The sequence below is a fragment of the Hibiscus syriacus genome, unplaced genomic scaffold, assembly GCF_006381635.1.
Source record: "Hibiscus syriacus cultivar Baekdansim isolate YM2019G1 unplaced genomic scaffold, ASM638163v2 tig00017701_pilon, whole genome shotgun sequence".
NCBI classification, from domain to species: Eukaryota; Viridiplantae; Streptophyta; class Magnoliopsida; order Malvales; family Malvaceae; genus Hibiscus; species Hibiscus syriacus.
This window is the reverse complement of record NW_024062413.1, coordinates 20961-48891: the sequence shown is the minus strand read 5'-3', so window position 1 is coordinate 48891 and position 27931 is coordinate 20961. Positions and strand designations below refer to the sequence as shown.

Below are 27931 nucleotides of genomic sequence, written 5' to 3'. Positions count from 1 at the left end.
GAATATGTTCAATCAAGGGTCTGACATTAAAGGCTTAATGTTATGCTCTTATTTGACCATTTTGAAATATTATGCTTCAATTTGAGCAAACTATGTTAGGCTTTTACTTTTATTTACCATTCTCACTTTTAATCCTAAGGAAGACATGAAACAATCTACACATTTTATACCATTTTATTATTTTTAAAAATCATAGAATTATAATTTTTAGAAAATATATACATGGATTTTCATATGTTTATATAAAAAAAACTAAAATTTTATACCTTCTAGTTTTAAAAGACCAAATTAGATATTAATCATTTTATAACAATTTGATAAATTCAATGATCATTTTATGAATTTTAAAAGCTCAACGACCAAATTGATGCAAAAACCATAGTTTAGGGACTATTATAAAAATGGTGTTCAGATTGTACTGTACAGCAGGAATCAAGGAAACATTCTATACACTGCACAGCTTCATGCAGTGAGCATTGTGAAAGGAAATAAAGATGATATAATATCCAATTCATAGATAGATCAACTGGACAACAAAATAATACATGTCCAAAATTTTAAGCAATTTCAGAGCAAAATTACTTAATCTCTCAGACTCCTTCGAGTCTGCATGGAAAGGGCATTTCCATGCACACTCGAAGAAGATTAAAAGCTCTTTCTCGGGGTGTCGACACGATCCGTTTTATGGTTAAATCGAATTATAATAGATAAAAGAAATTTAGAGACATAAAACAACTTCTTCTTTCAGAGACGGGGAGAATGTACATTCACCTTTTCAGAAGCTTCTGAGAGAAAATCCTCTTCGAATATGGGCTGTTGAGCGATACGGCCTTGCAGGACTCGATTGCATCGACGAGTGAGTTATGCAGTAGTCCCTGGCATGGTGAAAATGAATCGGGACATCAATGAAGAGACCAAATAAGCAACCTAGGATATATTTTCGGAAATATAAATATAAACCCGAGTTTTGTTTGATACTAAAGCGATATCATTAAGTTTGCATTTCATAAAGACTCTAGACGAGTGTCGGATACGGATAAATGTCCGGCATGAATATGGTCATATTTCTATGCTTTCTCATGCGTTTGGAAGCTCAAAGCCCCATGCTCATGTCCTAATATGTGTTGGACATGCAGACTTCAGGGGAAAATGAAGCTGCCATCACCTATATGCAGTAAACCTACTCGATACTCTATATCGGAAAACAAGTGTACTTCTCTTAGTAACTCATGCATCCGAGATAAAAGGCACTAATTTAAGGTTATGAGGAAAAATAAATACAGTTTTCGAGAAGCAAAGACGGAGTTCGGTGTTGAATGAGGGATTGGGGATTCATAAATGGTAGAAAAAGTAATTGATTCTCGAACCTCAGACACGCGGACGGCAGTTTGGACAACATAGTTTGCATGTGGATCTTGTAACAGTCGTTTGAAGTGAGTTGCAGAGAGCAATTCACGAATGATTCTTGTACGGCCTTCGTCATTCAACACGACAAGACATTTTTCAACCACATGACTACTGAATTTCTGAGACGAGAGTTGCACATAGTTCCCTTCGAATTGAGAAGTCAAAGTTGACGTGGCAGACGTGATTTTTAACTCCAAGATAAACTGAACAACATAATTTCTGCGAAATGAAGAACAAAAGGCAGCGGTGAAAAGATTGCAGGAAAAAAAGGGAGAAACAGTTAAGCATCTATCACGAATTCCGTATAATATCTCTAAGGAGCATTGTCACTGAAAAGTTCAATCGATAGCTAATCAAGTTGTGCTTAGTAAAAAACAAGTATCTGAAATAATTATCGAATAATATCGTATCAATACTTACCCATATGCATCTTGTGCAAGTAGAAGCCCGTTGGCTGATATTTCTTCCACCAACTTTTTTTTATATTCCCCAGTTGAATGGCTAATGCATCGTTGTAGAACACAGCAACCGTGTTGATGAGTTGCAATTTCGACACAATACGTTGCAGCGGCATCAAAAATAAACTATCAAAATGATTGAGAAAAAGAAGGAAAATAGTCAGATATCTACGAGGAAAGTAAGGACACATGAACAAGCATGTGTGCATCATAATCTCGATTTGATTTTTAAATAGACCACCAAGTTAAACAATATGCCACCCTAATAAATCAGGTAGTTTGCCACCATCTGCGATATCTGCAAGAAATACATAACAGACGATGCATCGTATATAGAAGACTGCAAAAGATGCGGTTAGACACTCCATTGTTTCGTTAACACCGAGGTTACACTCTAGGACTCGATTGGTTCTTCTAGTCAATTGAACTTAAGACATCTAACCCTTTCCAGAAAAGAAAAACATAATATGATATTATCAAAGACTGGTCGTGTTCAAACTTCGGACACCACGATTGTTAACATTCGAATGCTGCATACAGATTTTCAATTATACCAGGAGAACTAGAAAAAGATAAAACCATCTGTTTGCATTCCAATCTAAAAGACTTGGACTATGAGTTCATCAAGATATATAACTAAAGAACACAAGTAGTTCTTCTCAGTTACGAAACTTTAAAATGCCCACCACCATGAACAACTCATAGAACTTGCAAGTACGAAGCTCAATCTGGTGGAATTCTACCATGAATTAAATTTACTCATGTAAACCCTCGGAAATGAAAACGTTATCACACAAACTATACAAGATATAACACTAGAGAACAAGAACGAAAACACAAAGCTTACATTGTTATCTTCACTGCTAAGACATTGCAAGCATCGCTGGACAACGTGATTTCCATTCAGGTCCTTGATGAGAGATAGAAACCCAGGCTCCAGGGCTGATATAACTAGTGAAATTTGTTGCCTGGTGCTGAGAGTCTCGATCAATTTTTGAACTACGCGAGTGCTGAAAGGAAGTGAGAAAGAAAAAAAAGACAATGTTAGAACCAATGGATAAGAAGGTATCAAATGCAATGCGTTCGACATATATATATACATACCCATGAGTGTTCAGAGATATTTTGACAAGCTGCCCTGGTTCCTCGGTTACCATTAACAGAATCTGCATTCTTTGTTCTTCATTACACACTTCCAATAACTTCTGGATGAGGTAATTCCCAAATGGGTTCATCATTAGTTCAACTACATGATCAACGATCTCCTTAAATATCATTTGCACATCCTGTCGAGTACCCTCATCGAATAGCCTTTGTAAGAACCTGCAGCCATGTTGATCTTTCGCTAATAAGTAAATGTGTCCACGAGCTTCAGCCAAAGAGTTATACTTTGGTGGCAAAGAGAATGGACTATATAGCTTGTCATTCTTAGTAATTCCACAAGCCGCTCCAATTTGACGCTTACTCGCACCAATCTCCTGCAGGGAACCCTTGTTTTGAGCCCTTGCATAACCAGATCCCTTATTTATCACATAATTTAAACCTTCTCCTTGAATAATGTAACTATCCTCAACAGTATGGCATCCCTGTGGCATTTTAACAGTTGAATGTGATCTAGCCATCCCATTGGATAGGGGCAACACGTTTTGAGGGGTTGATTGAATCAACCTTGGAGAACCATGGAAATTCAGCTCACCTCGTCCTTCGTTCCAAATCTGACCATTCCGTTGTCCGTAGATTAAAGCATCATTCACCGAAAGCTTACTCAAAGAACTGCTTAAACTTGATACAGAAACTCCTCTCATGTGATAAGTAAACATCGGTTCCTTCTTCTGCCAAGGAGATCTCATTGTTTCACCATTCCAACAATCCATTCCCAGCCCTAATAAATTACTCATCCTATATTCTTGCTGAGACAAACCAGAAAATGCCATGTTCATCTCACCATGAAAACTCAATGGAACACCCATTGGAACAGGGGACGACAGAATTCCAGCAACATCAGAGAAACCCCTCCTCAGTTTATCACAAGCCCCGTAGTTCTCGACATCTATATGATCATTCACTCGAATCCCATTGGATTCAACGGAGAAATCTCTAAAACTAGAACCGCCATTCTCTTGATTATTACTGATATACATTTCACTAAGGTTTCTAAAACGGCCGATTTCACCAATCAAACCGTCACTACTACTGGCTTTTCTCCTAATAGATGGATCAAGGAACAGTCCATTAGACAAGTGTGGTTTAAGGTCCTCTAATGGAGGTGGGGTTTGTGATCCATTGCTAGAGAACAGACTAGAGGAAGAACCATCTGACTGTAAAGAGAAACCGCTTACAGGGGAAGTACATGTATTATGCTTATAATTATGGCCTGATATGTCATCATCGTGCATAAGACACATACCATGGAATGATGATGACGGCCCATTCACATGACTGTTATCATGCTGTTGATGCACATGATGATGGTGGTGGTGGTGGTGTGATGTTGCATGAGGGATCTCATCCAACAACTTATCAAGCTCATCATCATCTTTCATGTTCCCTCTCTTCTTCTTACCAATCTCAGCGCTTGCTTCTAACATCACACAAACAACAAAAACAAAAAGAACAACACAACCACAAACAAGACACAATCAAAATACCCAAATCAGAGAAATAAACAACAATAAATACCCACAAGAGATCGCCATTTTACCAGTTTTTATCATCTGGGTTTCGCTCAGATTTTCAAAAGAGAAAAATGGTTGGTTTTCTTTGAGTGAGGATGGGAACCAAACACAAAAAGAACAATCTTTTTTTTTATGGTTTTTCAAATCACATTTCCATTGAAATCAAAAGAACTTCCATTTTGGGTTTTCGTTTTGTGAAGAGTTGGTGAAGCATGCAAAGATTGAAGGGTTCATCACATCAGATACGGTTACTTCAAGAACTGTACATAAAAACAAATACATACTCGCTCTCACACGCCATTAAAGCTGGGCTTAGAGAAGACCAAACGCTATTTATATTTTTGCTCACACACCCTAACAAATAAATATAATATTTAATATTTAATAAATAAATTTAAAAAAATGATATTTTAATTTTTACAAAATTTAATAAAGAAACGAAAAGCAGAGGGACAAAGACTGATTCTTTCTTTCAACGTTTCTTCTTCTCAAGCATTTTCTGTTTACCTTTTCAATACTACTTAAATAGGCAAAAAATTATTTATCCTACGCTCTCATTCATATACGTGTATTACACGATCATATACGTGTATTACACGATCTACATGAATGGTCTAATTGTGAATTTTTCACTCTTTTAATTCAGGTCTAATACCTCTTTTGACCCCTATAATATAGTTAAATTCTTTTCACGGTCTAATTGGTTAAAAATTAATTAATGTAATATTTTAATTTGAAAATTTAATTAATTCAATTTCTGAATATAACTACTTAACTGAATCTAAAAAGTAAATTATCTTTTGAAAAAAATAGATTTTTTACACTTATAAACTTTTAGATAAATAATATTTTGGGTAAACTACACATTTAGTACTTAAACTATTAGTTTTGGTATGTTTTAGTACGTAAACTTTTAATTTCTTCAAAAATCATATCTACGTTTAGTTTTTGTTTCATTTTAGTACATGTCGTTAAAAATTTAATGCATTTAGTACCTAAACTATTAATTTTTGTCCATTTTAATTCCTAAACTTTTATTTTTTTTCAAAAAATTAACGTTAAATTTTGAACAGATGTACTAAAATGAAACAGAAACTAAACTTTAGGTATTGTTTTTAAAAAAAATAAAAGTTTAGGTACTAAAATGACTAAAATTAATAGTTTAGATACTGAACATGTAATTTACCCATATATTTTTCAATTATAGTAAATTAAGGGATGAAACTTACGTGAGACCTACCCTCTCTTATTCTTATTTGCAAAATTGCAATGGACTGATGAAGTCTCCGTCTCTTGAGGGTAGGGACTTTTGAAGTCTACTCTAGCAAGTGGCGCGTGAAACAAGTGAATTATTATTCCTCTTATTTAACTAGGGAATGTTACATTTTTGTTTAAATTAGGTAATGTATTAAATATATTTTTAAAAAACTTTAATCTAATATCTGGTATATGAACTTTGTACTTTGTTTTAATTTCATATTTGAATTTTTTACTTGTTCCAATTTAGTACCTTAGACTTGTTTTCGGTCTAATTTAATACTTGAACTTAATTGTTCAAACTTAACATTATCTTATTAGATGGAACATTTGACAATACTAGATGATAAAAAGGATCTTCAATTTTCCTTTCATATTACTCAACTTTGTAGATCACATGTTAGACGGGCTAACGCTGTACAGAAATTCATGTTAAATTTATCGATAAATCGTGACACCTACGAAAAATGAAAGATTTAACGATGCAAAGAAGACTGATATTCATATTGATGAAATATAATATCAAATCATTCATCCTTATTATCTAGCATGAATCTCTCTTTGACATCAGTTCATTTAACAACCTACAAAAGTTAAATTCAGATATCAAATTGAAAGAAAAGAAAACTTTGAGCCCAAATTAGAAAAATGCCAAATCTGAATGTAGAATGTTATATTACACCTTTTGAACAAATAAAAAAAATAAAACACTCCATCTTATTAAGCATGATATTACTCACTAAATTAGAATTATTATATAATTTATTAAGTATGAAAATTAAAATATTTTTTATTAGAACGTCTACATTAATACCCTCTATCCCTAAAAATAACCCATGCCACGTGGCTCTTTATTTGGTATCTTTTTGAGGTATTTGTTGGCTTTGTGATGCTTATTCCCTAAGTTTGCCAAAATTTAATGGATAAGTAACCCACGGAATGAGAAAATGTTTTGATTCATTAATTGTAATTAATGTATAATTAATCAAAGACTGCCTTTTAAACAATACTAATCCTCACCTAGGGATGGACATGGGTCGGGTTTCAGCTAACCCGACATGACAAAAAAAATTTACATCATTCACCTGATCCGACCCGATCCGAAAAATATATACCCTCCACCCGACCCAAACCCGAACCCATTTTTTGAGATAAAATCCTAACCCGATCCGACTCGACCCGAAATAATAATAAAATATTAATTTTATTCAATAAAAGCAGTGATTTAATTGAAAAAATAATAATATAGAGAAAAATATTATTGTAATTATTCCTAAATATATAAGATAAAATTATTTTTTGGGATTGGGTATTTTTCATCCTAAACCCAAAACTGACCCAACCCGAACATCACATTTAAAAAATCCGACCAACCCAACCCGAACCCGAATTTTAAAAAAACTTAACCCAATCGGGTCGGTTCCCTATCGTCACCTTTTGATTACGTCCAAAATAAGAATAATTTAATGGATAAGTAACCCACCAAATGAGAAATTTGTTGCTTAAGTATACATTTGTGGTATTTAAAGGATTTTTATTCGTAAGTTAGTATTTATATTAGATATTTTATTTTCTTAAATCGATACTTAAAATATTTTTATATTCAAGTTTAATGTATAATATTCTTATTATGTATTTTCCTCAATTTTTTTAACTATTTAATAGATTAGTTGTTTATTTAAGTTGGAGTCGTCTGTGGTGCAGTGTTGTGTACAGTGTAGAGGTAGTATAGAGTTGAATGATGAAAATAATTTCATAGGCAACTTAAATAGCATAATGATTTTCCCTACCAAACAACCTATACCATTTAGTGACATAATATTTTGCAGTCTAAAGATCGATTAAGTAGCACGAATCAAACCATTTCGATAATAAAAAATTTATTATTTCTTAAAATCTCGGGCTCGGGCCCAAAAATATCAAGGATGTGAACATCGTCCAATATCAAATGACAGAGAATTATTTATAATAGATATCGTGTTATACTTCATCAGATTAATCAAAAAAAATAAAGATCAATGCAGTAAATCAATAATATGCCATTAGCCGGTCCAAATCAAAGAGAAACAATGGTACAAGCTTTAACAATTCAACGTTGTTTAACGGTGGGATTGATTCATAATTTATTTAACTATGTTTATTCATAATTTTTTTAACAAATTACGATACAAACACATTCCACAATCATAATTGCTCGGAGGACAATACTCTCTTTAACCATTAAGATCATTCAATAAGTTTGAATTTAAATATAAAATTAAAATAATGGCCCACGAAGGAAACAATGGAACAGCCCGCTTTGAGCAGACGGACAGGAAAGCAAGGCATCCGCTAGGCCACCATAATCAACGCAACACCGCAAATGGCGGCAACAGCCTGCTACAGGTTTATTCTTCGGTAGCCTAAGGTTAAAGCACGATCCATATGTATCTTACAACAGATCGGCACAACCACCACTTCACAGCTACAGTCACGGGCAATTTTGCTACAACTCAAAATATTAGCAATAGGGTGTGGTTATACATGAATATCGGGATATGCCAACGAAACAATCTTAGAGGAAAAAAGAAAAGGTTATCCTGTTCGAACAAGAAAATTACATTCTACTTTAGAATCTGCATAACGTCTATCCACCACACGTCCATCATATGCAGAGTATTCTACAGGTCCGAAAACTCATTTTCGATCTCGGTGCCATTTTTTAGACAGTAACTCAAGGGGATAATCAGAAGAAAAAATAAGGAACCTGGTAGATGAAAGGCTTTTTCCAGAATTCAAGAGTTGGACTAGGGGTCTTACCAATTACCATATCAGTTAAAAATAGTTAACAGCCGGTCCCTGCAATCAGCATACTGCTATAACCGGCATCACAACCGCAATCATTCATCTACAGACATGAACAGCATCAACAGCCACACATCAACATCATGTCCAACTGCTCAGGTCACTCTTTCCCCGAACATTGCTATAAAACCCAACAGATGGTTTGACATGGATCAGCTTTCTTAGATTACAGAAAACACAATTACGAAAAGTACAGAAAAGAAACAATCAAGTAAAGTCGCTCCGTGAGATAAATTAGGGGGTCAACTAACAAGCAAAGCACCAACTATAAGATCTGAGGGACAGCGAAGCAAACTAAAATAAAAAACTTACATCACAAAATCTTCGGTGGGTACTGAAACATCAAGCTAGAAGCTACATATGTTTTGACACCAAGACACTGCTTAAGTAACAGGGAGAATGTTCAGGAAATTTGATTAAAACCAGTCCTACCAATACTAGGAAACACATGATATATGAATGTCCTCAAGACAGCAACAAGAAACATGCTACTTAGAGTCTCTCCAGTAATCCATCCGCAAGATCATTCCTACAAAATTCAAATAAAAAAAGTACATATTAAACTATTAGAACCAGTCCACTTCTTGTAAAGGTAATTTAATAAAAAGTAGATTGAACAAAAAGGGGAAGTGAAAAGGAATACATTAGAAAGTGAAACTCACATCAAAAACGGAGTTCTGAGGGGATGGGCTACGAGAATCAGCAGGACGGCCTTGTGGCGAAACACTTCGAGGACTTGGGGACCGCCCATCAAAGCTGCGTCTGTCAGGACTTTCACCCCTGGGAGATACCTTGCGTGGGGAAAGACTCTTCCGAGGACTAGGGCTGCGGCGAGCAGGAGAAGCACTAAAACAAAGAAGGTATCGTCAAAAAGCTGAAGGCTGAAGCATAAAAGATTTTGAAAATAGAGGAAATTGGACATTCTAACATGTGAGCGAAGTACAAATATAAACCTCATTGATCTACTGCCACTCCGCCGATCATCATCATAGCGCCCTCTTCCTCGACCTCTAGAATAGTCAGGACTTGCACTGCGGCTCCTGCTTCTACGGCGATAGTCTTTCTCACGATATCGATCACGTTCATACCGGTCATAACTCCTACGACGACTTCTCCTATAATCCCTGTATCTGTAATAATCATCCCGGTGCCTGAAGATAATGAATACCATGTATATCAGATGATTAGAAGTTAGACCATAAAGAAATATAGTTAATCCCTATATAATTTGGCTATTAAAACAGGCTTAAAAGCATCACATATACAAGCCAAGTGGGCTTCCCCTCTTTAACTTGAATAAGATAAAAGTTAATTTAGAAATGTCAAGATGTAAACTGGAAAAGAAACAGTTTGTATTTGGCCAGACATGCAATTCAGGAACAAGCAGATAAACATTGATTTAATTTAGAACAATCAACACTTAGCACCATCATGTTCGTGCTACCGTAATCAATACCACATCAGTTGATAAGGAAAATGCATAACATTATAAACCCTCATGATTATCCTTTCATCAATGTTTCCCATGATTTACAAACAGGTGGGGACAAGATATAAGAGAAAATGCAATTACAGTAAAAAAAGATCAGAAGTACTCTAAACAGTGAGGGGGAGGTGGTTAAATAACTTAACTTCTTCGAGGGCTGCGACTTCTTGACCTGTACTTCGACCTTGGAACTGATTCAATAATCCTTCCTTTGCTACTGAAAAATAAATATTACATCAGTGACTTCAAGAATGAAATAACTAGAAAAATTAGAACCATATTACATAAAGGAGGCACATCTACAATTTTTTTGAAAAAAGGCATTATATGTTGTACCAGAACATAAGCAGCAAGCCAAACAAGACTTTCAAACTATAACTGTAAACAGTAAATAATTTACCAGAACTGCATGTTACTTAAGCAGGTGAACCTTATCCATGATGAAGCCAAGCAAGAAAGTGTACTTCATAACAACAAGTTATACCATAACCAAATTCACATTTTCACCACAATAATAATGGGGTATACATACAGGAAACATTTAAGAAAAAGAAAACCATAGATTGCACCACAAACTTTAAGCAAGAAACCCCAAAAAGTTTCTCAAACAATCACCGCAAACAGTAACCAGGTAATCATCGATACAAATTACTTAAGCAAGCCGACAAGTTTCAAGTTGAAGAGAAACAAGGAGGTTTTCCCCCCATCAAAATACTTGATTAAACAAGAACCAAAATCATTTTTCACCAAATATTTATCACACACCATATATCCTTTCTACATTAGGCACGCAGTTCAGGTGGAAAAGCATCGAATAATTAACTGCAGCTAAAACACAACTTACATCCTCTCTGCATTAGGCCCATATTTTGCAAACTGAACTGTTATCTCCCGACCATCAACCACTCTCCCTGCAAGAAGAAGGAAAATTTCACATATTTTAACGAGTTATCTATAAAATCAATACAATATCGTAATTAAACACAACTTTTAAGCAAAAAAAATTGTTCGCGTGACGAGGGGAAATAAAAAGAGGTGAAGATGGGTTACCATCGAGCCTATCCACAGCTTTTTGTGCCTCGTCTGCATACTTATAGCGCACAAACGCAAAACCTCGAGAATCGCCGGTCCTACCAAAATTAAGAAAAATTATTCTCTTATAAATTACCAGCAAGGCAACAACCACAAAGGATCAATAAAATTATAACAATCAATCAGAATAAGAACCTTCGATCTTTGGGGATGAAGATGTCAACGACCTTCCCGTACTTGTCGAACAATGGAAACAAATCATCAGCCGTCGTTCCTACACAAATTCAAAACCAAAATCAAATGTTCTTTTAGTTAACAACATCAACAAACTTTTAGCAAATAAGAAATTAACGAGGGAGGCCGTAGAAATAGAAGCTTACGGAAGGTGATATTGAGAACGAGAAGAGAGTATGTGTCGGTGATATTGGGAGGGCCTGATCTTCCAAAGTGAGACATTTTTTTTCGCAGATGATGAGAAGAAACCGGGAAGAAAAGTTAGGGTTAGGGTTTATCTGCTGATATTAAAATCCACGAAACAAAATTGATTAATTACAAATTGTTTTCGAGAATGATCGGATTCTGGATGGTTTATATTTTAATTACAACTCTGCCGCCGTTCAAGAGTATTATATTATTTTTGTTTTATACATATTTTTTATAGTTAATAATTTTATTTATTTTTGTGAAGAAAAATTATATAAACACTTTGATTCATTTGAAATTTAACATATAGACAAATTTTAATAAAAAATTAATATATAAATTTTAATTTCTTAAATTTAAATTTCGAGCATTATGTAAATAATAGTATGAACACTCAACGTCAAATGATTAATAATTTTTAAATAGATACTATCTTGTTTTTACCTTAAATTAATTAAAAACATATTATTTTTTAATTAACATGTTATAATTCAGTTTTTTACTGGTTTAGAAGTTCACATTAAATTTTATCCTAAAATAGATAATTTATTAAGGGCAAAAAAAATATTTATTATAAAAGAAGAAAAAGAAATAACTAATGTAATTGGTTTAAGTGGTAAACAATTTGATATTGCTTAAGCAAGGTTTTAGGTTCGAGTCATTGTAAATGTAGAAAATCTCCGCTGGGAGACTCACCTACCGTCAGGTGTGTGACTTGGGTTGATTCCAATTACCTAGAGCAAAGCATGAAAATAGAGGATAAAAAGAAGAAGTAGAAGAACACACATGGCTTTTGTTTTTTTAATCATCAATTCATACTTTTATTAATGGATTAACAGGAGTTAACTGTGGGAAATTAAAATTGAATGGATCAATAATATAAGGGATCAAAATCGTTCTTTTCTTAAATCGGTGACAAAAGTCTAACAAACCTAAAATATAACGGGAGTTAACGTGACACGTGGCACGAAACTTGGTACTAATGACACGCGGCATCATTCGATTGAAGAATTAAATTTATTTTAATTTTTTAAAAATATGAGTAAATTAAAAGAATGTATAAATCACAAGGTCCAAATGTATGATTATAAAAAAATATTTAACAACCACATATTAATTAAATAAAAAGAAAAGTGACCATATATTATGTTTTTGAAATCCATGAAGAAAAATAGACTAAACCCAAACATAAGTGATCAATCATATAATTAACCCAAAGTTTTATCGTAAAATTGATAAATTTATTAAGGATAAAAAAGTTTATTTATTATTAAAGAAGAAAAAAGAAGTAGAGGAACACATATGGCGCTTTGTTTTATTTTATTTTTTAATCACCAATTCAGATTTTTGTTAATATAATATAAAAAAGATCAAAAACTATTTTTTTCTTAAATCGGTGATTAAAGTGTTACGGATCTAAAATATAAAGGACCATTTGTTAATTTACCCAATATATAAACACGGGTATTTGTGTTGATGTTTTCCGCCACGTTCAGTACACGACCCGCGCGTATGTCAAAATCCAGATCATCGCGTGGCACGAATAGCCCATCTGAGCAAGTGAAGTTCAAACGCTATTCCAATGGATATATCCCCTGCTTCGTTAGAGGACTGACGCAAACCCAAAAACACCGTTTTGCCATTTACGTTCACCGCGTAATCTCCTTCGAGCACCATCCAAAAATAATTGCCCACCTATAATATCAAAAAATCCATGATAACTTCTTCCTAGTTATATTGTATCGAATCTCTTATAAATCATTTGTTTTCTCAATGGCGGAGGAGGCCGGCGGCGGTAGCGGCGGAGGTTCATTGTCGGAGAGAAGAGGAGGAGGAGGAGAGATCAGCAGAGCAGTAGGATCAGGCTCGATGGATTCATTGGAATCTCGTTGGGTGCTCCCAGGCGAAGACGAATCTGAGATCGAGGACGAGGAAGATACTACAGATGTGCCGTATGGAGCTGGAGTAGATTCCGAACACGAGGATAGTCCGGTGCAGCGTTTGATTCGCACCGAACCGCGCGTTGATTCTTTCGACGTCGAAGCTCTCGAAGTCCATGGCGCTCATAGAAGTGACTACGAGGTATATTGTTCTTCTTGTTTCATGGTGCAAATGCAATAAATCAGTCCTCTGTTTGTAATCTTGAAAAATCGAATTTGTTCGGTATCTAACTTTATCGCGTTGAGGCATACCTTTTTTTAATGTGCTTTAATTTTGCAGCTTACTTTTATGCGTATACTTAACTTTTAATCTCAGGACTTTGGTATAGAAAGGATAATAATACATGCGTTTCTGACTCGGTGTTGTATTTGGTGATGATGGAACAAGTCCTTTATATACGTTTAGTGTGATGTTTAGCAAGGCACCTATCAACGGATATGAAGATGTTATTGGAGCACAATCACTGGTTCTATACACTCTACTCGTGATTCCGTTTGTCAAATGTGTCCTTATCGTTCTTTGGGCTAATGATGACGGTGAAGGTATGCCAGATGTTCCTCAATCCCAATCAAGTCCTTGTTTATGATCTTTTATGCAGGCCTTAAACAAATATGTTAAATATTAATTCCATGTCAACTGTTTGACATGTTTTGTTGCTGTATTTTATGATCTTTCATTCTTTTATGTAGGTCTCAAACAAATATGTTAAGTATATATTCCTTGTCAACTATTTTACATCATTTGTTGCTGCTTTTTTCTTGAAGGTGGTGGTACTTTTACATTTGTACTCATTGATTTATCGGCATGCTAAGGTCAGTCTTCTCCCGAATCAGGTTCCATCAGATACCCGGATATCTGGCTTCATGCTAAAGGTGCCGTCTCCTGAGCTCGAGAGATCACTTAAAATAAAGGACCGACTAGAGACTTCATTGACTCTGAAGAAACTTCTTCTGATGTTAGTGCTTGTTGGCACTTCTATGGTGATAGCTGATGGGGTTGTTACCCCAGCGATGTCAGGTTTTTATGTGTTATTGTTCTTTCATCTCTTTTGTTTACGGAATCACGCTATGGTAGAATACAACATAACTGTTTTGAGTGTTCTATTTTCATTTTTAATTTTTAGATGATAACTTTTGCATTTTTATTTGTAGTTATGTCTTCTATTGGTGGTCTGAAGGTTGGAGTTGGTGCAATTGAACAAAGTAAGCTGTTATTCCATGCTGCTATCAACTCTATGAAACATTATTGCTTTGCTGGCTCACATTTCACTGTTTGTTAGTAAATACTGTTAGAGAGGACATTCCTGTTTCTAATTGACCTTTTTGGCTAGGAATCTTTTGCATAATTTAACTTGTATGCTATTGAAACTTATTTGTTATTTTGAATATATCATGGGATGGTTATTAACCTGTAGATCTCATAGCTTGATCATGAGTCTACAATTCTTCATTGCGTTTTTGCAGCTGCCTTTTTCACGATCATGTGCTGTTTGTAATGATAGTTTAACTTTAGTCGGACTAGAGTTTCCAGTCTAGCTAAATGTTAAATATGTATGTATTAGAAACAATATGGCCTTTTTTCTTTTGCCTTCCCTCCTTTACGTCCTATGGTTTATGTCTCTTTATGATTTTCTATATTATTACAGGTAAATAGTCATTAACTATTGTGTTTCCTTATTTTCTTTTCTTTATTTGCAGGTGAAGTGGTGATGATATCGGTTGTCTTTCTTGTAATTTTGTTCAGTGTACAGAAGTTTGGAACAAGTCAAGTAGGACATGTTGTAGGCCCTGCTTTGTTCATATGGTTTTGTTCTTTAGCAGGCATTGGAATTTACAATCTTGTTAAGCATGATGCAAGTGTCTTGAGGGCATTTAATCCTGTTCATATCTATTTATACTTCAAGAGAAACTCAGCTAATGCCCGGTATGCTCTTGGAGGTTGTCTTTTATGTACAACAGGTAAACACATTGATAAAAGATTATTGTACTTCAAGGTTGACTATTATTATTATTTTTAATCAATTTTCCTCCTTTTGTTAAGGATAATTTCAAAGAACGTCATACTGCAAAATCTCTCTCTCTTGCAACCCCACAAATTTGTTGTAGGAACTTCACTTCTAGTTATCTCACATTATCCCAACTTTTTTTATCATTTATTCTATTGTTTTCTTTGATGCATTGGAATGCAATATTTTAATGTGTTTACAAAATTCAGCTAAAGTAAAGCATTTTGATTAAGCTTTGATGAGTTTGAAGTTGGAAATTAATGGCCATATGCCATTCTATATGATCTCATTGTGCTGATGACAATTTAATGTTTCAGGATCTGAAGCAATGTTTGCAGACCTTTGCTACTTTTCTGTACGATCAGTTCAGGTAATGGAGCAAGAGTTTACCTTATCATATGTATTTTGTATGTCCTGTACTAATTGCTGGTAGTTAGTCCTGTACTCTAGATCTTACAATTTTTTTATTTGTGTAATAGTGGTTGTTTGCAGCTCACATTTGTCTTTCTCGTATTGCCGGTGCCTATTTTTGGGTTATCTGGGTCAAGCAGCATACTTTATAGGAAATCATAACGGTGCTGAGCATGCTTTCTTCAATTCCTAGTAAGTTTCACGCTTTATCATCAATGGGTTATCTGATCATCGATTATTTGGATTGGAACCTATATTTTATTTTGAAAATACGTCCTGCTTGTCTTCCTCTAAATGGGAAACTGTTTTTGCCCAATGTAGGTGGTGCATTTTGGCCAGTCTTATTTATGGCTAATATTGCCACCTTGATTACCAGCCGAGCTATGACAACAGCAACATTTTCGTGCATAGAGCAATCATCTGCTCTTGGTTGTTTCCCTCGTCTAAAAAATTCATGGGTCAGATCTATACTCGTGTCATAAACTGGTTATTGCTGGGAGTTTGCCTGGTCATGGTTTGCTCCATCTCAAGCATTAACGAGATGGAAATGCCTACGGTAATATTTCTTGATAAGTTTCATTTGTGTTGGTTGTACTAATAGTCATCACTTCTGTTATCATTGTGTCCACACCGTTTTTCGCCCGGACGGGAAAAAGACCGATACCGACTTGGGGGTCTTTCTTGGAAAAGAGTTTCGAAATGCGAGGAGTCACCACCAATCATTTAAGGTGTGATTTGGACACTATAAAAACTGTGATTTTAATAAAATATTTTATTTTTATCAAAATATTAAGTTTTAGGGTCTGCAAAAAATCCAAAAATCGGATTTGGGAGTTAGTCAAGTGTGGGGAAGGATTAGCACCACACAAGCGCCCAAAAATTGATACTTAGTTAATTACGTTATATTTAAAATTAAAAAATTTTGAGTTCGATCTCTATTTAATTTGAAAATTATTACGGATGCAAAAAGGTTGATAATGGTATTCGTTTATTAAGGCCGATAGCATTTGTCCCTTAGCATGAATGCGAGAGATCAGCTATTGTGTCTAATAACCGAATATTTCCTTAATTTTAGAAAATCATGATCGGTTTTTGAAAAGGATGTTGACTTATTTCGGGAATCACCAGTAGTCACCTGTTGAGCATATTTGCGAGAGATATATAATTAATTCTCTAATAAGTGAATATTGTCTTAGGTTTAAAAATAAAATGCAATCAAACAAATTTTAGTTATCCTAATTAACTAATGGTAGATTAAGGTTTTTTTCTATGTTAAATTGTCAAATTATAAAAATTAAAGAACCTAAAGGCATAAAACTAAAAATGTAGGTTCTAATATTAATTTTATTTGATTTTTGAATCAATTATTGAATTAAATAACTGAGATGATCCCTTGAGCATTTAGGTGAGAGACAACTCGAATTATCCCTAAATTAAAAGGATTAGATTGAAATCTAACTAAAATAGAGGTTCTAATTTTAAATTAATTTTAAGATTCGGATAATTAAATTAGAATCTCGAGCAAAAGCGATGAACAAATTAAGAATTATCTTAACTTAAGGACTAAATCTAAAAACTAGTTAACCAAAATCTAAGAAACACTAGCTATAATAAACACAATTAAATATATTAAATAAACAAGCACACATTGAAGGAATAAAAATGAAGATTAAATCGCATAATTACAAAACTATAAGGATTAAAGAAAATAAATTAAATGAAACAAGGGCTAAATTAAAACAAATTAAAATTTAATGGCTAAATCTAAACAAAATAAAAAACTAGTTTTAGGGATTAAAATGCAAAAACACTTGAAAACTATAGGGACCTAAAGGTAATTTTTCCTAAAAATATATAACATGTATAAAAAGGTAAATCATAAAAAAGTCTCTATAAGTGACTAACTTGTAAAAATAAGCGTAAAATAGGGTGACTAAACAGTAATTATACCAAAAATTACAATGCACAAACAAAAATGGGTAAATTATGAAACATGACTCTGCACATGACCAATATGCAAAAAGGCGTTAAAACACGGGTGACTAAACAGAAATTTTTCCTGAAACTTGTTTTATAAATATCAATTTTTTTTCCATTTTTTTAATATATTTTTTCATCTTTTTCTTTTTAAAAAAAGTTAGAGAAAGAATCTCTGGCCTCTCACTATAAATCGGCCCGTCGTCGGCTGTCGGTGGCCATTGGCCACCAAATTTCACGGGTCTGCTCCTCTCGATGCATTGTTCACAAATCTAAGCTTGGTTTTGTGAAAACGGCCCCCAATGCCACGAAATAAGCCGAGAACCTCTCGACTTCCACCGTCCGGATCTCCGCCGTTCGTCGTTGGATCCGGCCCAAACCAAAGTATGTTGGTCTCGGGGACACACTACACCTTCTCACAGTTCAAATCTGCAAACCGACCCTCCGAACTCTGGCGACATGCCCGGCCGAAGGTAACACTCTTTTTTCTTTTTATTTTTTTTATTTTCTAAAGCTAAAAAAATAAAATAAAAAACGCCAACAAAAAAATCCCTTTGAAACTTGCGTTTTTTTTTGTTTTTTATTGATTTTCGAGTGAAAAATGAAATCGGAGAGGTTTACGGTGTATTAGCCCGTTTACAGAGGAAAAAAGGAAAAAGAATGATAATTTTGTACCTTGCTTGTTGTTTCTGCTTCTCATATGGCAGATAAACATCATAATTGTGCTGAGCTCTGTGATCTTCTTCCTGGGTTCGGAATTGACATTTTTCTCCTCAGTTTTATGTAGTGTGCCAGATGGAAGTTGGATAATATTGGTTTTCGCCATCATAATGTTTGTCATCATGTAGATCTGGAATTATGGTAGCAAGCTCAAGTATGAAACTGAAGTCACACGAAAATTGCCGATGGATTTGATGATAGAATTGGGCTGCAACCTTGGGACAATCAGAGCTCCTGGTATCGGTTTGCTTCATAATGAGCTGGTGAAAGGAGTACCGGCTATATTCGGTCAGTTCATAACCACTCTCCCCGCTATCCACTCCATAATCATCTCTGTCTGCGTCAAGTATGTCCCTGTTCCCGTGGTGCCTCAGAATGAAAGATTCTATATCAGGCGACTGTGCCCCAAAAGTTACCATTTCTTCCGGTGTATTGCCAGGTAAGATGATGTGTTTCGAATTATAAAAATGATACTGGTAGGGGAGTTGCGGAATTAATTTGGCAGCATCTTTGATACTTTTCTTTTTCCACTACGTGCACAATACCTTATTTCTCGTCGTTCTCTCGGTCGACTGACCAACCGCTTTCTCAGGTATGGTTACATGGACGTTCGTAAGGAAAATCACCAGGTGTTTGAGCAGCTGCTGATTGATAGTCTTGGGAAGTACATTCGTCGGGAAGCTCAGGAAAGGCAATTGGAAAGCGACGGTGACGAAGACGCAGAGTCTGAGGAGGATACATCTTTCTCGAGAGTTCTCGTAACTCCAAATGGAAGTGTTTACTCACTCGGTGTTCCCCGGCTGGCTGAGTATGGGGCTGCTAATAATTCCATTTCAGAAGCTAGCACCTCTGAGGGGGAGTAGTAAAGCCCGACTCCGCTGCAGGTCCATCGGCATCTTCAAATGTTTCTTCCGCTGTTACATTTCTCCACTGTTACATTTAGCAGGTTAAGCTTCTTCCGTTGTTTTTCTATTCACTATTATTCAATACAGGTTTAAAGCTCGGTAGGTCCTGAGTTTCTTCTCATATTATGGCTGTCCCTTTTTCCCATATGTATGGGGGTAAGGGGAGGTATGATAGTAGGCTACCTCCAACATCAGGTTGAAATGACCATCCAGCTCAGTTGGTAGAGCACAAGGTTCTTAACCTTGAGGTCGTGGGATCGAGTCCCACGGAGGGCATTTCATAATTCGAAGGTCTCTTACGGAAGCTGCTCTCAACCTGGTGTTGGGGGTAGCCTACTATCTTACCTCCCCCTTGCCCCATACATATGAGAAAAAGGGACATCCATTTCTTCTCATATTAAAATGTTTAATTTTTAAAACATTCCTTCTAATTGTTTTTGTCGAATATTATTTATATATTTTTTAAAAAAAATTGAAAAAAATATTTATATTATTCAAATTCATCTTTACTTATAAATCAAAATATATTTAATATTTAAATATTTTTAATTTATTTTTCTATGTATATTGCACAATAATAAAACTAATCCAGCTAAATATTTTATAGATTCAAATAAAAATTTAACCAGAAGTGAAAACTATTCTTACCACTAAATAATTAATGAGGTTAAAAAAATAAGGACATGTATGGACAAAGGAAGAATAAAAAGTTTAAACGAAAAAAAAAGTGCTGGAATATCAGAAGAAAATTAGAAAATAAATGAATGATTAAATTGACCTTCTTAATAATTAGGGTAAACTACGTATTTAGTACGTAAGCTATCAATTTTGATATGTTTTACTATCTAAACTTTCAAATTTTTTTCAAAATCACATCTATCATTTAGTTTTTGTGTATGCCATCGTTAAAAATTTAACATGCTTAGTACCTAAACTATTGGTTTTGTTGCGTTTTAATACCTAAACTTTAAAAAAAATTCAAAGAAAACATTAAATTTTGAACGGGTAGTAAAATGAAACAAAAATTAAAGTTTAGGTATGGTTTTAAAAAAGATAAAAGTTTAGGTACAATGTAGGGTGAGCTTTTGATCGAGTCGAGTAAAAAAATTTGAGTTATTTAAGTTTATGAGTCCTATTTTATAAGTTGGAGTTAACTTGAAATTTTTCTGAGTCTAGTCGAGTCAAATTTTCGAGTTCCCATTTAAATTTAATTATAAATATTTACAATATTATGACATTATTTGATTTCAATTTAAATGATATTTTATAACAATATACAATACATTTATATTTTTTATATTTTTTCATATATGATTCACATATACCATACAAAATCAAGGTACTCAACTCAAACTTAGAAATCAATCTAATAATTATTAAAAATTTCGAGTTGTATTTTACAACTCGATTTGAATTTGAATTTTTTTCAAGTCGAGTCAAAAAAATGGGCTTTTCAAGTCGAGTTGAGTTTTGCTCACCTCTACTGAAATGGACCAAAATCGATAATTTATATACTAAAGGAGCAATTTACCCTAATAATTATTGAGATAAAATAACCTTATTTTAAGAACAAACTTTAAAAATGCCTTATTTGAGAATTAAGATTTCAGAAATTCATTGCCTTCTGCATATAAATACACACGCAAACCAAAGATAACAACAATTTTAGACATGGAATCAGCCCTCTCAGCCACTCCCTTATCCTTTCCCAAAACCCTAAACCTCCATTTGACCAACCCCAAATGCCTTCTCTTTACCCCCGCCGCCTCCCTTTCCTATCTCTCTCCTCTAAGGATCTGCTCCTCCTCCATTCCCAAACGATTTCCCCGCCGTTTGGAGTGTCTTGGGAGTTCTGACGGCGGCGGAGCGTTTGGTGGCGATGATGGGAGCAGTGGCGGTAGCGGTGGCGGAGGTGGTGGGGAAGGAACGGGCGGCGGAGATTCCGAGGCTAAATTAGGAGCCAGTGCGGCCGATGACCTTTCTTCCCTTTCCTCCGATGTCATTATTCTCAATGTTGGGGTAATATGATTCCCCCTTTTCCCCTTTATATTCTTAAATTTAGAAAGAATTGAAAAAAAATTGTAAAATGCGACTGATTTTTCGCTCTTAAATTTTACGTTAGGGGATGACTTGCGGCGGGTGTGCTTCAAGTGTGAAGAAAATACTAGAAAGTCAAGTAAGTTATATATATCATTGGATATGGAGTCGTTTCTATCTCTTATTGTATGATTTCTTTAATGTGCAGCCCCAGGTCTCTGCTGCAAGTGTTGATCTAGCTTCGGAAACGGCGATCGTGTGGCCTGTTTCCGAAGCCAAGGCCTTACCAAAATTGGCAAAAGGAGTTGGGAGAGGCACTAGCTAAACACTTGACTACCTGTGGTTTCAATTCTAACCTTCGAGGTGATCAAATCTATACCCTTAATTTGTGTTGTTTGATTGTGGTTTCATGCTCCTCTTTCAGTTATACTTGGTTATGTGCTTGATTAGCCTAACTTGAAAAATCCTGCTAACTGTTAAGAATGTGCTTGGTTTGAGGACTAACAATGATTTCCTCATTTGGCATCCGGACATATTATCGCCCTGCTTACTAGGATATGCTCGATTATGTAGCTGTAGACCTTGTACGGTAACCCTGTGTGTGGTATTGCCTATGATGTTCTTATTTTTCCTTTTTGAAGTATTTGTTTCTGACACAGAGATATAGGGATATGACTTCCGAGGACGGTGTGTATAGAAACAATTATGAAAAATCTAACTATTATACCCATGTCAAACACATATTCTTCTCCGACACCCGTATTGGAGTGTCTGGTGTTAATTAAGAATTTAAGCATACCCTTTTCTAATATTTTGGTTTCAGACTAGTGGCTCTTGGAGATTTTATCTGTTGGTTACTTTGGAGGTGTTATGTAGTAATTATGAAGGTCCTCTTTGCAAATAGATTGAAACTTTAATCTATTTCCCCTCATTACGATTATGACGTACGTGTTAGACCGAATTACGTTTCTGTTGTTTGAAAATGAACATGATAACACAACTTTTATTAGTGATTCATTAAACACAGCAAACTTTAAATGATCGAGGCATTTATATGATTCATGTGAAATTTTGGTTGGTTCAATTGCAGTTGAGGAAGCTGTTGAAGGTGTCTCACCATAGTTTCTTTCTTTCATGTTTGACACATAGACCCGAGTCTGAGTAACATTATAGGCTTTGAAGTCATAGATATAATCAATTTACCATTTATCCTTTCAATAGGGCAACCAGGGTGATTCAATGGTGGTAAAGAACACTAAACTGTTTAAGAAATAATTGTGAACATTTTTACGGTAATTAAGAGGAGATTAAGGTCTCTTACATTGCGGATGGCATTCTTCTGTAAGACGCACACTCATTTTTGTTATTCTTCGCAAAACGGGCTGTATACACTTCATAAGAGAGCTTTGCTTCAGCCTCGGGTTATGGCTGTGTATCACATGATTCATGCTATGGGTATCATCATCGCCCAATGGTGTCCATCAAATAAAAAATGGATATTTGATTTTGTGTGGTTATTTGTTTTCTTTTTTTTTATATGTTCCAATAATTGTCATTTGTTGATTATACACGTAATTTTAGAGGCAAAATTTTACAAATCGTTGTTGTATAGGGTTGAAATGACAACTGTCTTTAAATGTTGAGTTCTGTTTAAGGTAGAAGTAGGGGGGACAATTTAACTCGGAATTCGATGGATTTTGACCGATTTAATAGGGTTAGATTTCTTTAAAAAAAATGGGTTCGGGTTTGGTCGGGTCAAATTTTGTAGATTGAGTTAGTTTGGGTTGAGGTGAAAAAACTCTGATTTGACTTGGGGTAATAGTATAATTTCTTTAAATAAATTTAGGATAATTGTTATAATACTCCTCGCTATTGTTTTTTTAAATTAAGTCTATATTTTTTATCGGGTCGGATTGGATTTATAATCTGAAATTTTGGTTTGGAGTGGGTGAAAGATATATTTTTCAGGTCGGATTAGGTGGAGCATATAATATTTTAAATCGAGTTATGTTGAAGATATATTTTTTGGGTTGGGTTAACTAAAAGAAATATTAAAGTAAATATTTTTTAAATTGGATAATTTAAATATATAAAATGATAAATTAATTCACATAGTGATTATAATTATTTATGAAAATAATTTAGACTATATTTGTCGTACAATATGAGTGATAAAAAAAGTTTTTAATCATGAGTAGTAAATAATTTATTTATTAATTTTATTGGTTACAATTTTATTTTTTGAATTAATCCTTGTATCTGGTTTATTCATTGATTTTTATTAATTATAAATTTTATTCTTAATCTATGATGTTATATTATTTTATCTAAATTTGATTCTTATTGTATGATGTTATATTATTTTATCTAAAGGGTTATAAATAAAAATAGTATTATAGTAATTTAAAGGAATATATATTTTAATATTTTTAATTGAAATATAATTTGATTGATTAACTCATCATATATATATATAATATACTCATATATATTTTTAATACTATATGCGTTTAATATGTAGTAACTCATTTATATTTTTAATATATGAGTTTAATATGTAGTAATAATTTATTACCTTAATCAAAGTTAAGGGTTTAAATCTTGATGTTTACGAATGTAGTAAATTAGGTCGAGAGGGTCACCGTTTCTTATGTAATATTCTGATCAGAATTAATCAAATAATAAATCAAATATTGATAATTATTTAAAAAAACACATTTGATTAATTGATTATACCAACTTAATCTAGGTTATTATTAATCATATAGATTGTTTAATTTTTTGAGTACACTTGTAATATAAAAATTCTTATATCTATTATTTTTAGTGAATATATATATAGCAAAAATACTAAAAAAAAACATGCATTAAATATATTAAGAATAAATTAAAAGGTGGTAATAAGAATATGAAAGAAATGTCAAAATAGTAATAAACAAAATTCTTATTAATTTGGAAATTACAATAAGCCACACACACTATACTCAATATACAAAATAAATACCCTTCAAGTTTGCATCAACACATGAATAGCCACCGTAATCCGACATTGAGTTCGAGTTAATGATAACCAAGAGGAGCCGGTGCCTCCCTCAGTTCCTTCCCCTGAAACTGAATATCCTGCATACACCAGGACCCCATAAACAATAAGCAATAAGATCAGTTATCGAACCTTCGGAATCGAGATATATGAGGACGGTACTTTCGAGTCTATCCGAAAACCGGGCTACTGGCCTGATCCGGTAGGTTAGACTTGTCGAGATCAAGCTTTGGACAAATTCTTAGTAATTCGAATAAATTTAAGTCCATCGCCCAAGTCAAAAACAGGTCCATGTTCCAACTTGATTCAAATACCAGGCTACTCGATCAGATGCCGATCCAGAAATCAATTCACAGAGAATGTACTAAAAGAAACAATGAGAATGGAATGTGGGAGAGACGAGTTATATGTACCGAAGCGAAATGATTGACATCCCTATGATGAGCTTCATCAGCGCGGATGACAGTTATAACATCCTTTAGCGTAGCATCTTTAGGCAATCTCCAGTAATCTATTGCGATGGCAGGGGCCGGAACGTTTTCGACTTTGCCGCTTTTGATCGCTTCGAGATACTCGGTGTACGAGATGATCGCTTCCTCTTCCAAATACCCGACAAATCTATGCGCCAGTTTGGGGGAGGTTACATAAACAAGGAAGAAAGCGTTGAAGTACACCCCTTGCGCGGCAAGAACAAGGAGCCTCTCGTACCACTTGGGTTGCACAAGCTCAACCATAGTCATCAGATGCATCCTCTCGTTCTCGGCTTCTTCGAGTAAAGCTTTAATCCACCCGCCACTATGCTGGAACTTACGGAGTGACTTGAGATGTAGAAGCATCCCTCCGACCATGCCGGGGACGGCCGCTATAGTTTCCAGCATCATTGCATGACAGCCATAACGTTTCTGCATGGATCAAGTATTAAAACAGAATCGGAGAATCGATTCCAAGCAGCAGGCCTACAAATATCCGGATTCTAGGCATGTGTATGCTACATGGACGGGCACATGATTTTATATTAAAGTACGAACTTAGAAAACTATATAAGAAATTTCCATAGATGCGATTGCAACCCCACCCCCTCGACCCATCTCTGACCATACATAAACTAAACCACAACCGAACTGCAATGCCATAGGATATACATTCATGTCCAATACATATTTAGATATGAATGTGTATATGAATACGATCCTCTAATATCGGTCGAAATGAGGAAAAAAATCATTAACAACATACTAAGAACATTATAAAATGCAATTAGACAAATTATAGAATATTGTAGTTATGGAACAGAGAAGGTAAAACACAAACCTCAAAGAACAAATCCATAGGAACCCGAAGGAATTTGACTGTCCTGTAAGCTAATTTATCCACAAAGTTATGTGGGACGTGGTGCTTTTTCACATCAATTGACACGTCTGCCTTGTACGTTTCCCATGGCTGCATCATAGACACAAACAAACAGCGCAGAAAAAAATAATCAGATCATCAAACAGAAGATTAGTTAAAATTTTTCATATTTACAAACCTTTTGAGATCATGTTTATTTTAAAAACAAGGATAATAGCGAGTTTAAATCCTTTAATCAAATATAAATGATAAATTCATTTCTGAAACATTCAACTTCAACGATTTTATTCATTTTGTTTTAGGATCCAAACAAGCCCTTAGAAGATTGTGGTCAACAGAAACAAGTCAACAATATAAATATATATATATATATATAAAGTTGAAAACTAATTTGAATTAGTAGAACTAGTAGAAAATTGATAAGAATAATTTGATTTAGAAACTAATGAACTGAATTGATCTTAATCGAAAGAAATTCGATTATCTTTGATACTCGATTCGATTTCAGATCAAAATTCTAAAAACAAGAGAAAGAAACAAAATTATCAAAATTCTAAAAAGGTGAAACGGTACCATGAAGCAGTTCCAGGGCCAAACGGTGCCATCTTCTCTGGTGATCGTAGGCCTTGAAATCCCCCAATAACTCGATGCCACCACATCCTCCCCTTTCGTATCTTCCGCCGCCGAATTCTCACGTTCCTTCTTCTCCAAAGGCGCTTTCTCCATTGAAGCAGGAGCATAGCTCATCATCCTCCGCCACTCAAGCCCTCCAAACGCCAAGCCGCCGTTTCGTTGCCCGCTCAGCTCCACACTTCTCCCAACCACGGCGGATCCGTACACTGTTCGGACGCCGGAGATGGTTCCGTAGCTCCGGCCGTTGACCACGCATTGCTTCGCTGACCTTAACACAAAACTGTTCATGCTCCCCCTCGTGAATTTTCTTTAAGCTTTTGTTCACGATCAGTTATATTAAATAGAGAAAATCGTCTCATTGATTAAAATTGTCTTATAATATACGATTTTAACCAAATTTTTTTTGATTTGTCAAAATGATCAATAAAATTACAATGAGAAATAAAAATCGCAATGCGATTTCTAGAATCGCAAATCAGTTCTTAGAATCGCAACGCGATTATGAATAATCGCAATGCGATAGTACGAATTCGCATTGCGATTTTCCAGAATCGCAACGCGAATATGAAAATCGTTCTGGAAAATCGCAACGCGAACATATAAATCGCAACGCGATTCTGACTATCGCAACGAGTATCCGTAAAATCGCAACGCGTATCCGTAAATCGCACCGAGAATACGTAAATCGCAATGCGTAAATCACAACGCGTATCCGTAAATCGCAACGCGATTTTTAAAGCGTCATTAAAATCTCTACGCGTATTTTATTTTCAAATTCCAAACACGAATATTAATTATCGAAACACTGAACCATCCACAGTATATCCCGTAATCGTAACTCATAACCTAAAACCAAAATCACAACTCAGTCCATCTCCATCTCTCACTCTCTGCGGCGAAATCCGTCCCCATCTCCGACGAAATCCCTCACAACCCATTCACAGTTAGAAATCCCTCACAATCATTCAGAAATGAAAAATCAACCTCCGAGGGTTAGTTTTTTTAATTATTTTTATTTTGAAATTTTTGCATTATTTTAGGTTTTTCATATTAAAATTGATGATAAGTTTACTAGTAATTTCAATAATATATTAACCATTTCACTTAGATTTCTTATTAAATTCATTCGATTGCTGCCAATACTGCTAAACTGTTTAGTCTTTAACCCTGTGAAGTTAGTATTTGTCTTTGTTTTGTCTTTTGGTTGAAGTAATGCAATCCATTAAAGTTTCAATTTGCAGAAGAAGAATAATTTCTAAACTTAAAATCGCAACATGAAAATGAAAATCACAACACGAAAATGACTATCGATTGCGATTTTCATTTCGCG

The 27931-nt window shown here is 34.6% G+C and overlaps 4 protein-coding genes and 1 pseudogene across 8 annotated transcripts; 2 read left to right on the top strand and 3 right to left on the bottom strand.

The window, feature by feature from the left end:
- Positions 1-444: 444 nt before the first annotated feature.
- LOC120208810 (pumilio homolog 2-like) lies at positions 445-26338 on the bottom strand. The gene is made up of 6 exons (XM_039207976.1): positions 26319-26338; positions 2970-4823; positions 2713-2875; positions 1828-1991; positions 1368-1626; positions 445-875 (listed from the first exon to the last, which is right to left on the bottom strand). Exons 2-6 carry the CDS (start codon positions 4451-4453, stop codon positions 768-770), a joined length of 2178 nt encoding a protein of 725 aa, XP_039063907.1. The 5' UTR covers positions 4454-4823; positions 26319-26338; the 3' UTR covers positions 445-767.
- Positions 8071-11726, bottom strand: LOC120208812 (serine/arginine-rich splicing factor SC35-like). Of its 3 annotated transcripts, XM_039207980.1 has the most exons (10): positions 11540-11717; positions 11355-11433; positions 11178-11257; positions 10972-11038; positions 10273-10344; positions 9595-9792; positions 9304-9487; positions 9074-9170; positions 8954-8988; positions 8075-8762 (listed from the first exon to the last, which is right to left on the bottom strand). In XM_039207980.1, the coding sequence occupies exons 1-8, from the start codon at positions 11613-11615 to the stop codon at positions 9165-9167; spliced, it is 762 nt and encodes a 253-aa protein (XP_039063911.1). In that variant the 5' UTR covers positions 11616-11717; the 3' UTR covers positions 8075-8762; positions 8954-8988; positions 9074-9164. The 3 variants fall into 3 exon arrangements, with proteins under 3 accessions (XP_039063912.1, XP_039063911.1, XP_039063910.1); XM_039207981.1 differs by lacking the exon at positions 8954-8988 and having other exon boundaries at positions 8071-8762; positions 10273-10341; positions 11540-11726; XM_039207979.1 differs by lacking the exon at positions 8954-8988 and having other exon boundaries at positions 8078-8762.
- Positions 13189-19528, top strand: LOC120208814 (annotated as a pseudogene).
- Positions 21189-22708, top strand: LOC120208813 (copper-transporting ATPase PAA1, chloroplastic-like). 2 transcript variants are annotated; one of them, XM_039207983.1, is made up of 4 exons: positions 21189-21560; positions 21664-21717; positions 21787-21941; positions 22669-22708. In XM_039207983.1, the coding sequence occupies exons 1-3, from the start codon at positions 21213-21215 to the stop codon at positions 21901-21903; spliced, it is 519 nt and encodes a 172-aa protein (XP_039063914.1). In that variant the 5' UTR covers positions 21189-21212; the 3' UTR covers positions 21904-21941; positions 22669-22708. The 2 variants fall into 2 exon arrangements, with proteins under 2 accessions (XP_039063914.1, XP_039063913.1); XM_039207982.1 differs by having other exon boundaries at positions 22663-22701.
- LOC120208811 (ubiquinol oxidase, mitochondrial-like) lies at positions 24607-26891 on the bottom strand. 2 transcript variants are annotated; one of them, XM_039207978.1, is made up of 4 exons: positions 26542-26891; positions 25930-26058; positions 25032-25520; positions 24607-24698 (listed from the first exon to the last, which is right to left on the bottom strand). In XM_039207978.1, exons 1-4 carry the CDS (start codon positions 26887-26889, stop codon positions 24639-24641), a joined length of 1026 nt encoding a protein of 341 aa, XP_039063909.1. In that variant the 5' UTR covers positions 26890-26891; the 3' UTR covers positions 24607-24638. The 2 variants fall into 2 exon arrangements, with proteins under 2 accessions (XP_039063909.1, XP_039063908.1); XM_039207977.1 differs by lacking the exon at positions 24607-24698 and having other exon boundaries at positions 24954-25520.
- Between the last annotated feature and the right edge of the window lie 1040 nt (positions 26892-27931).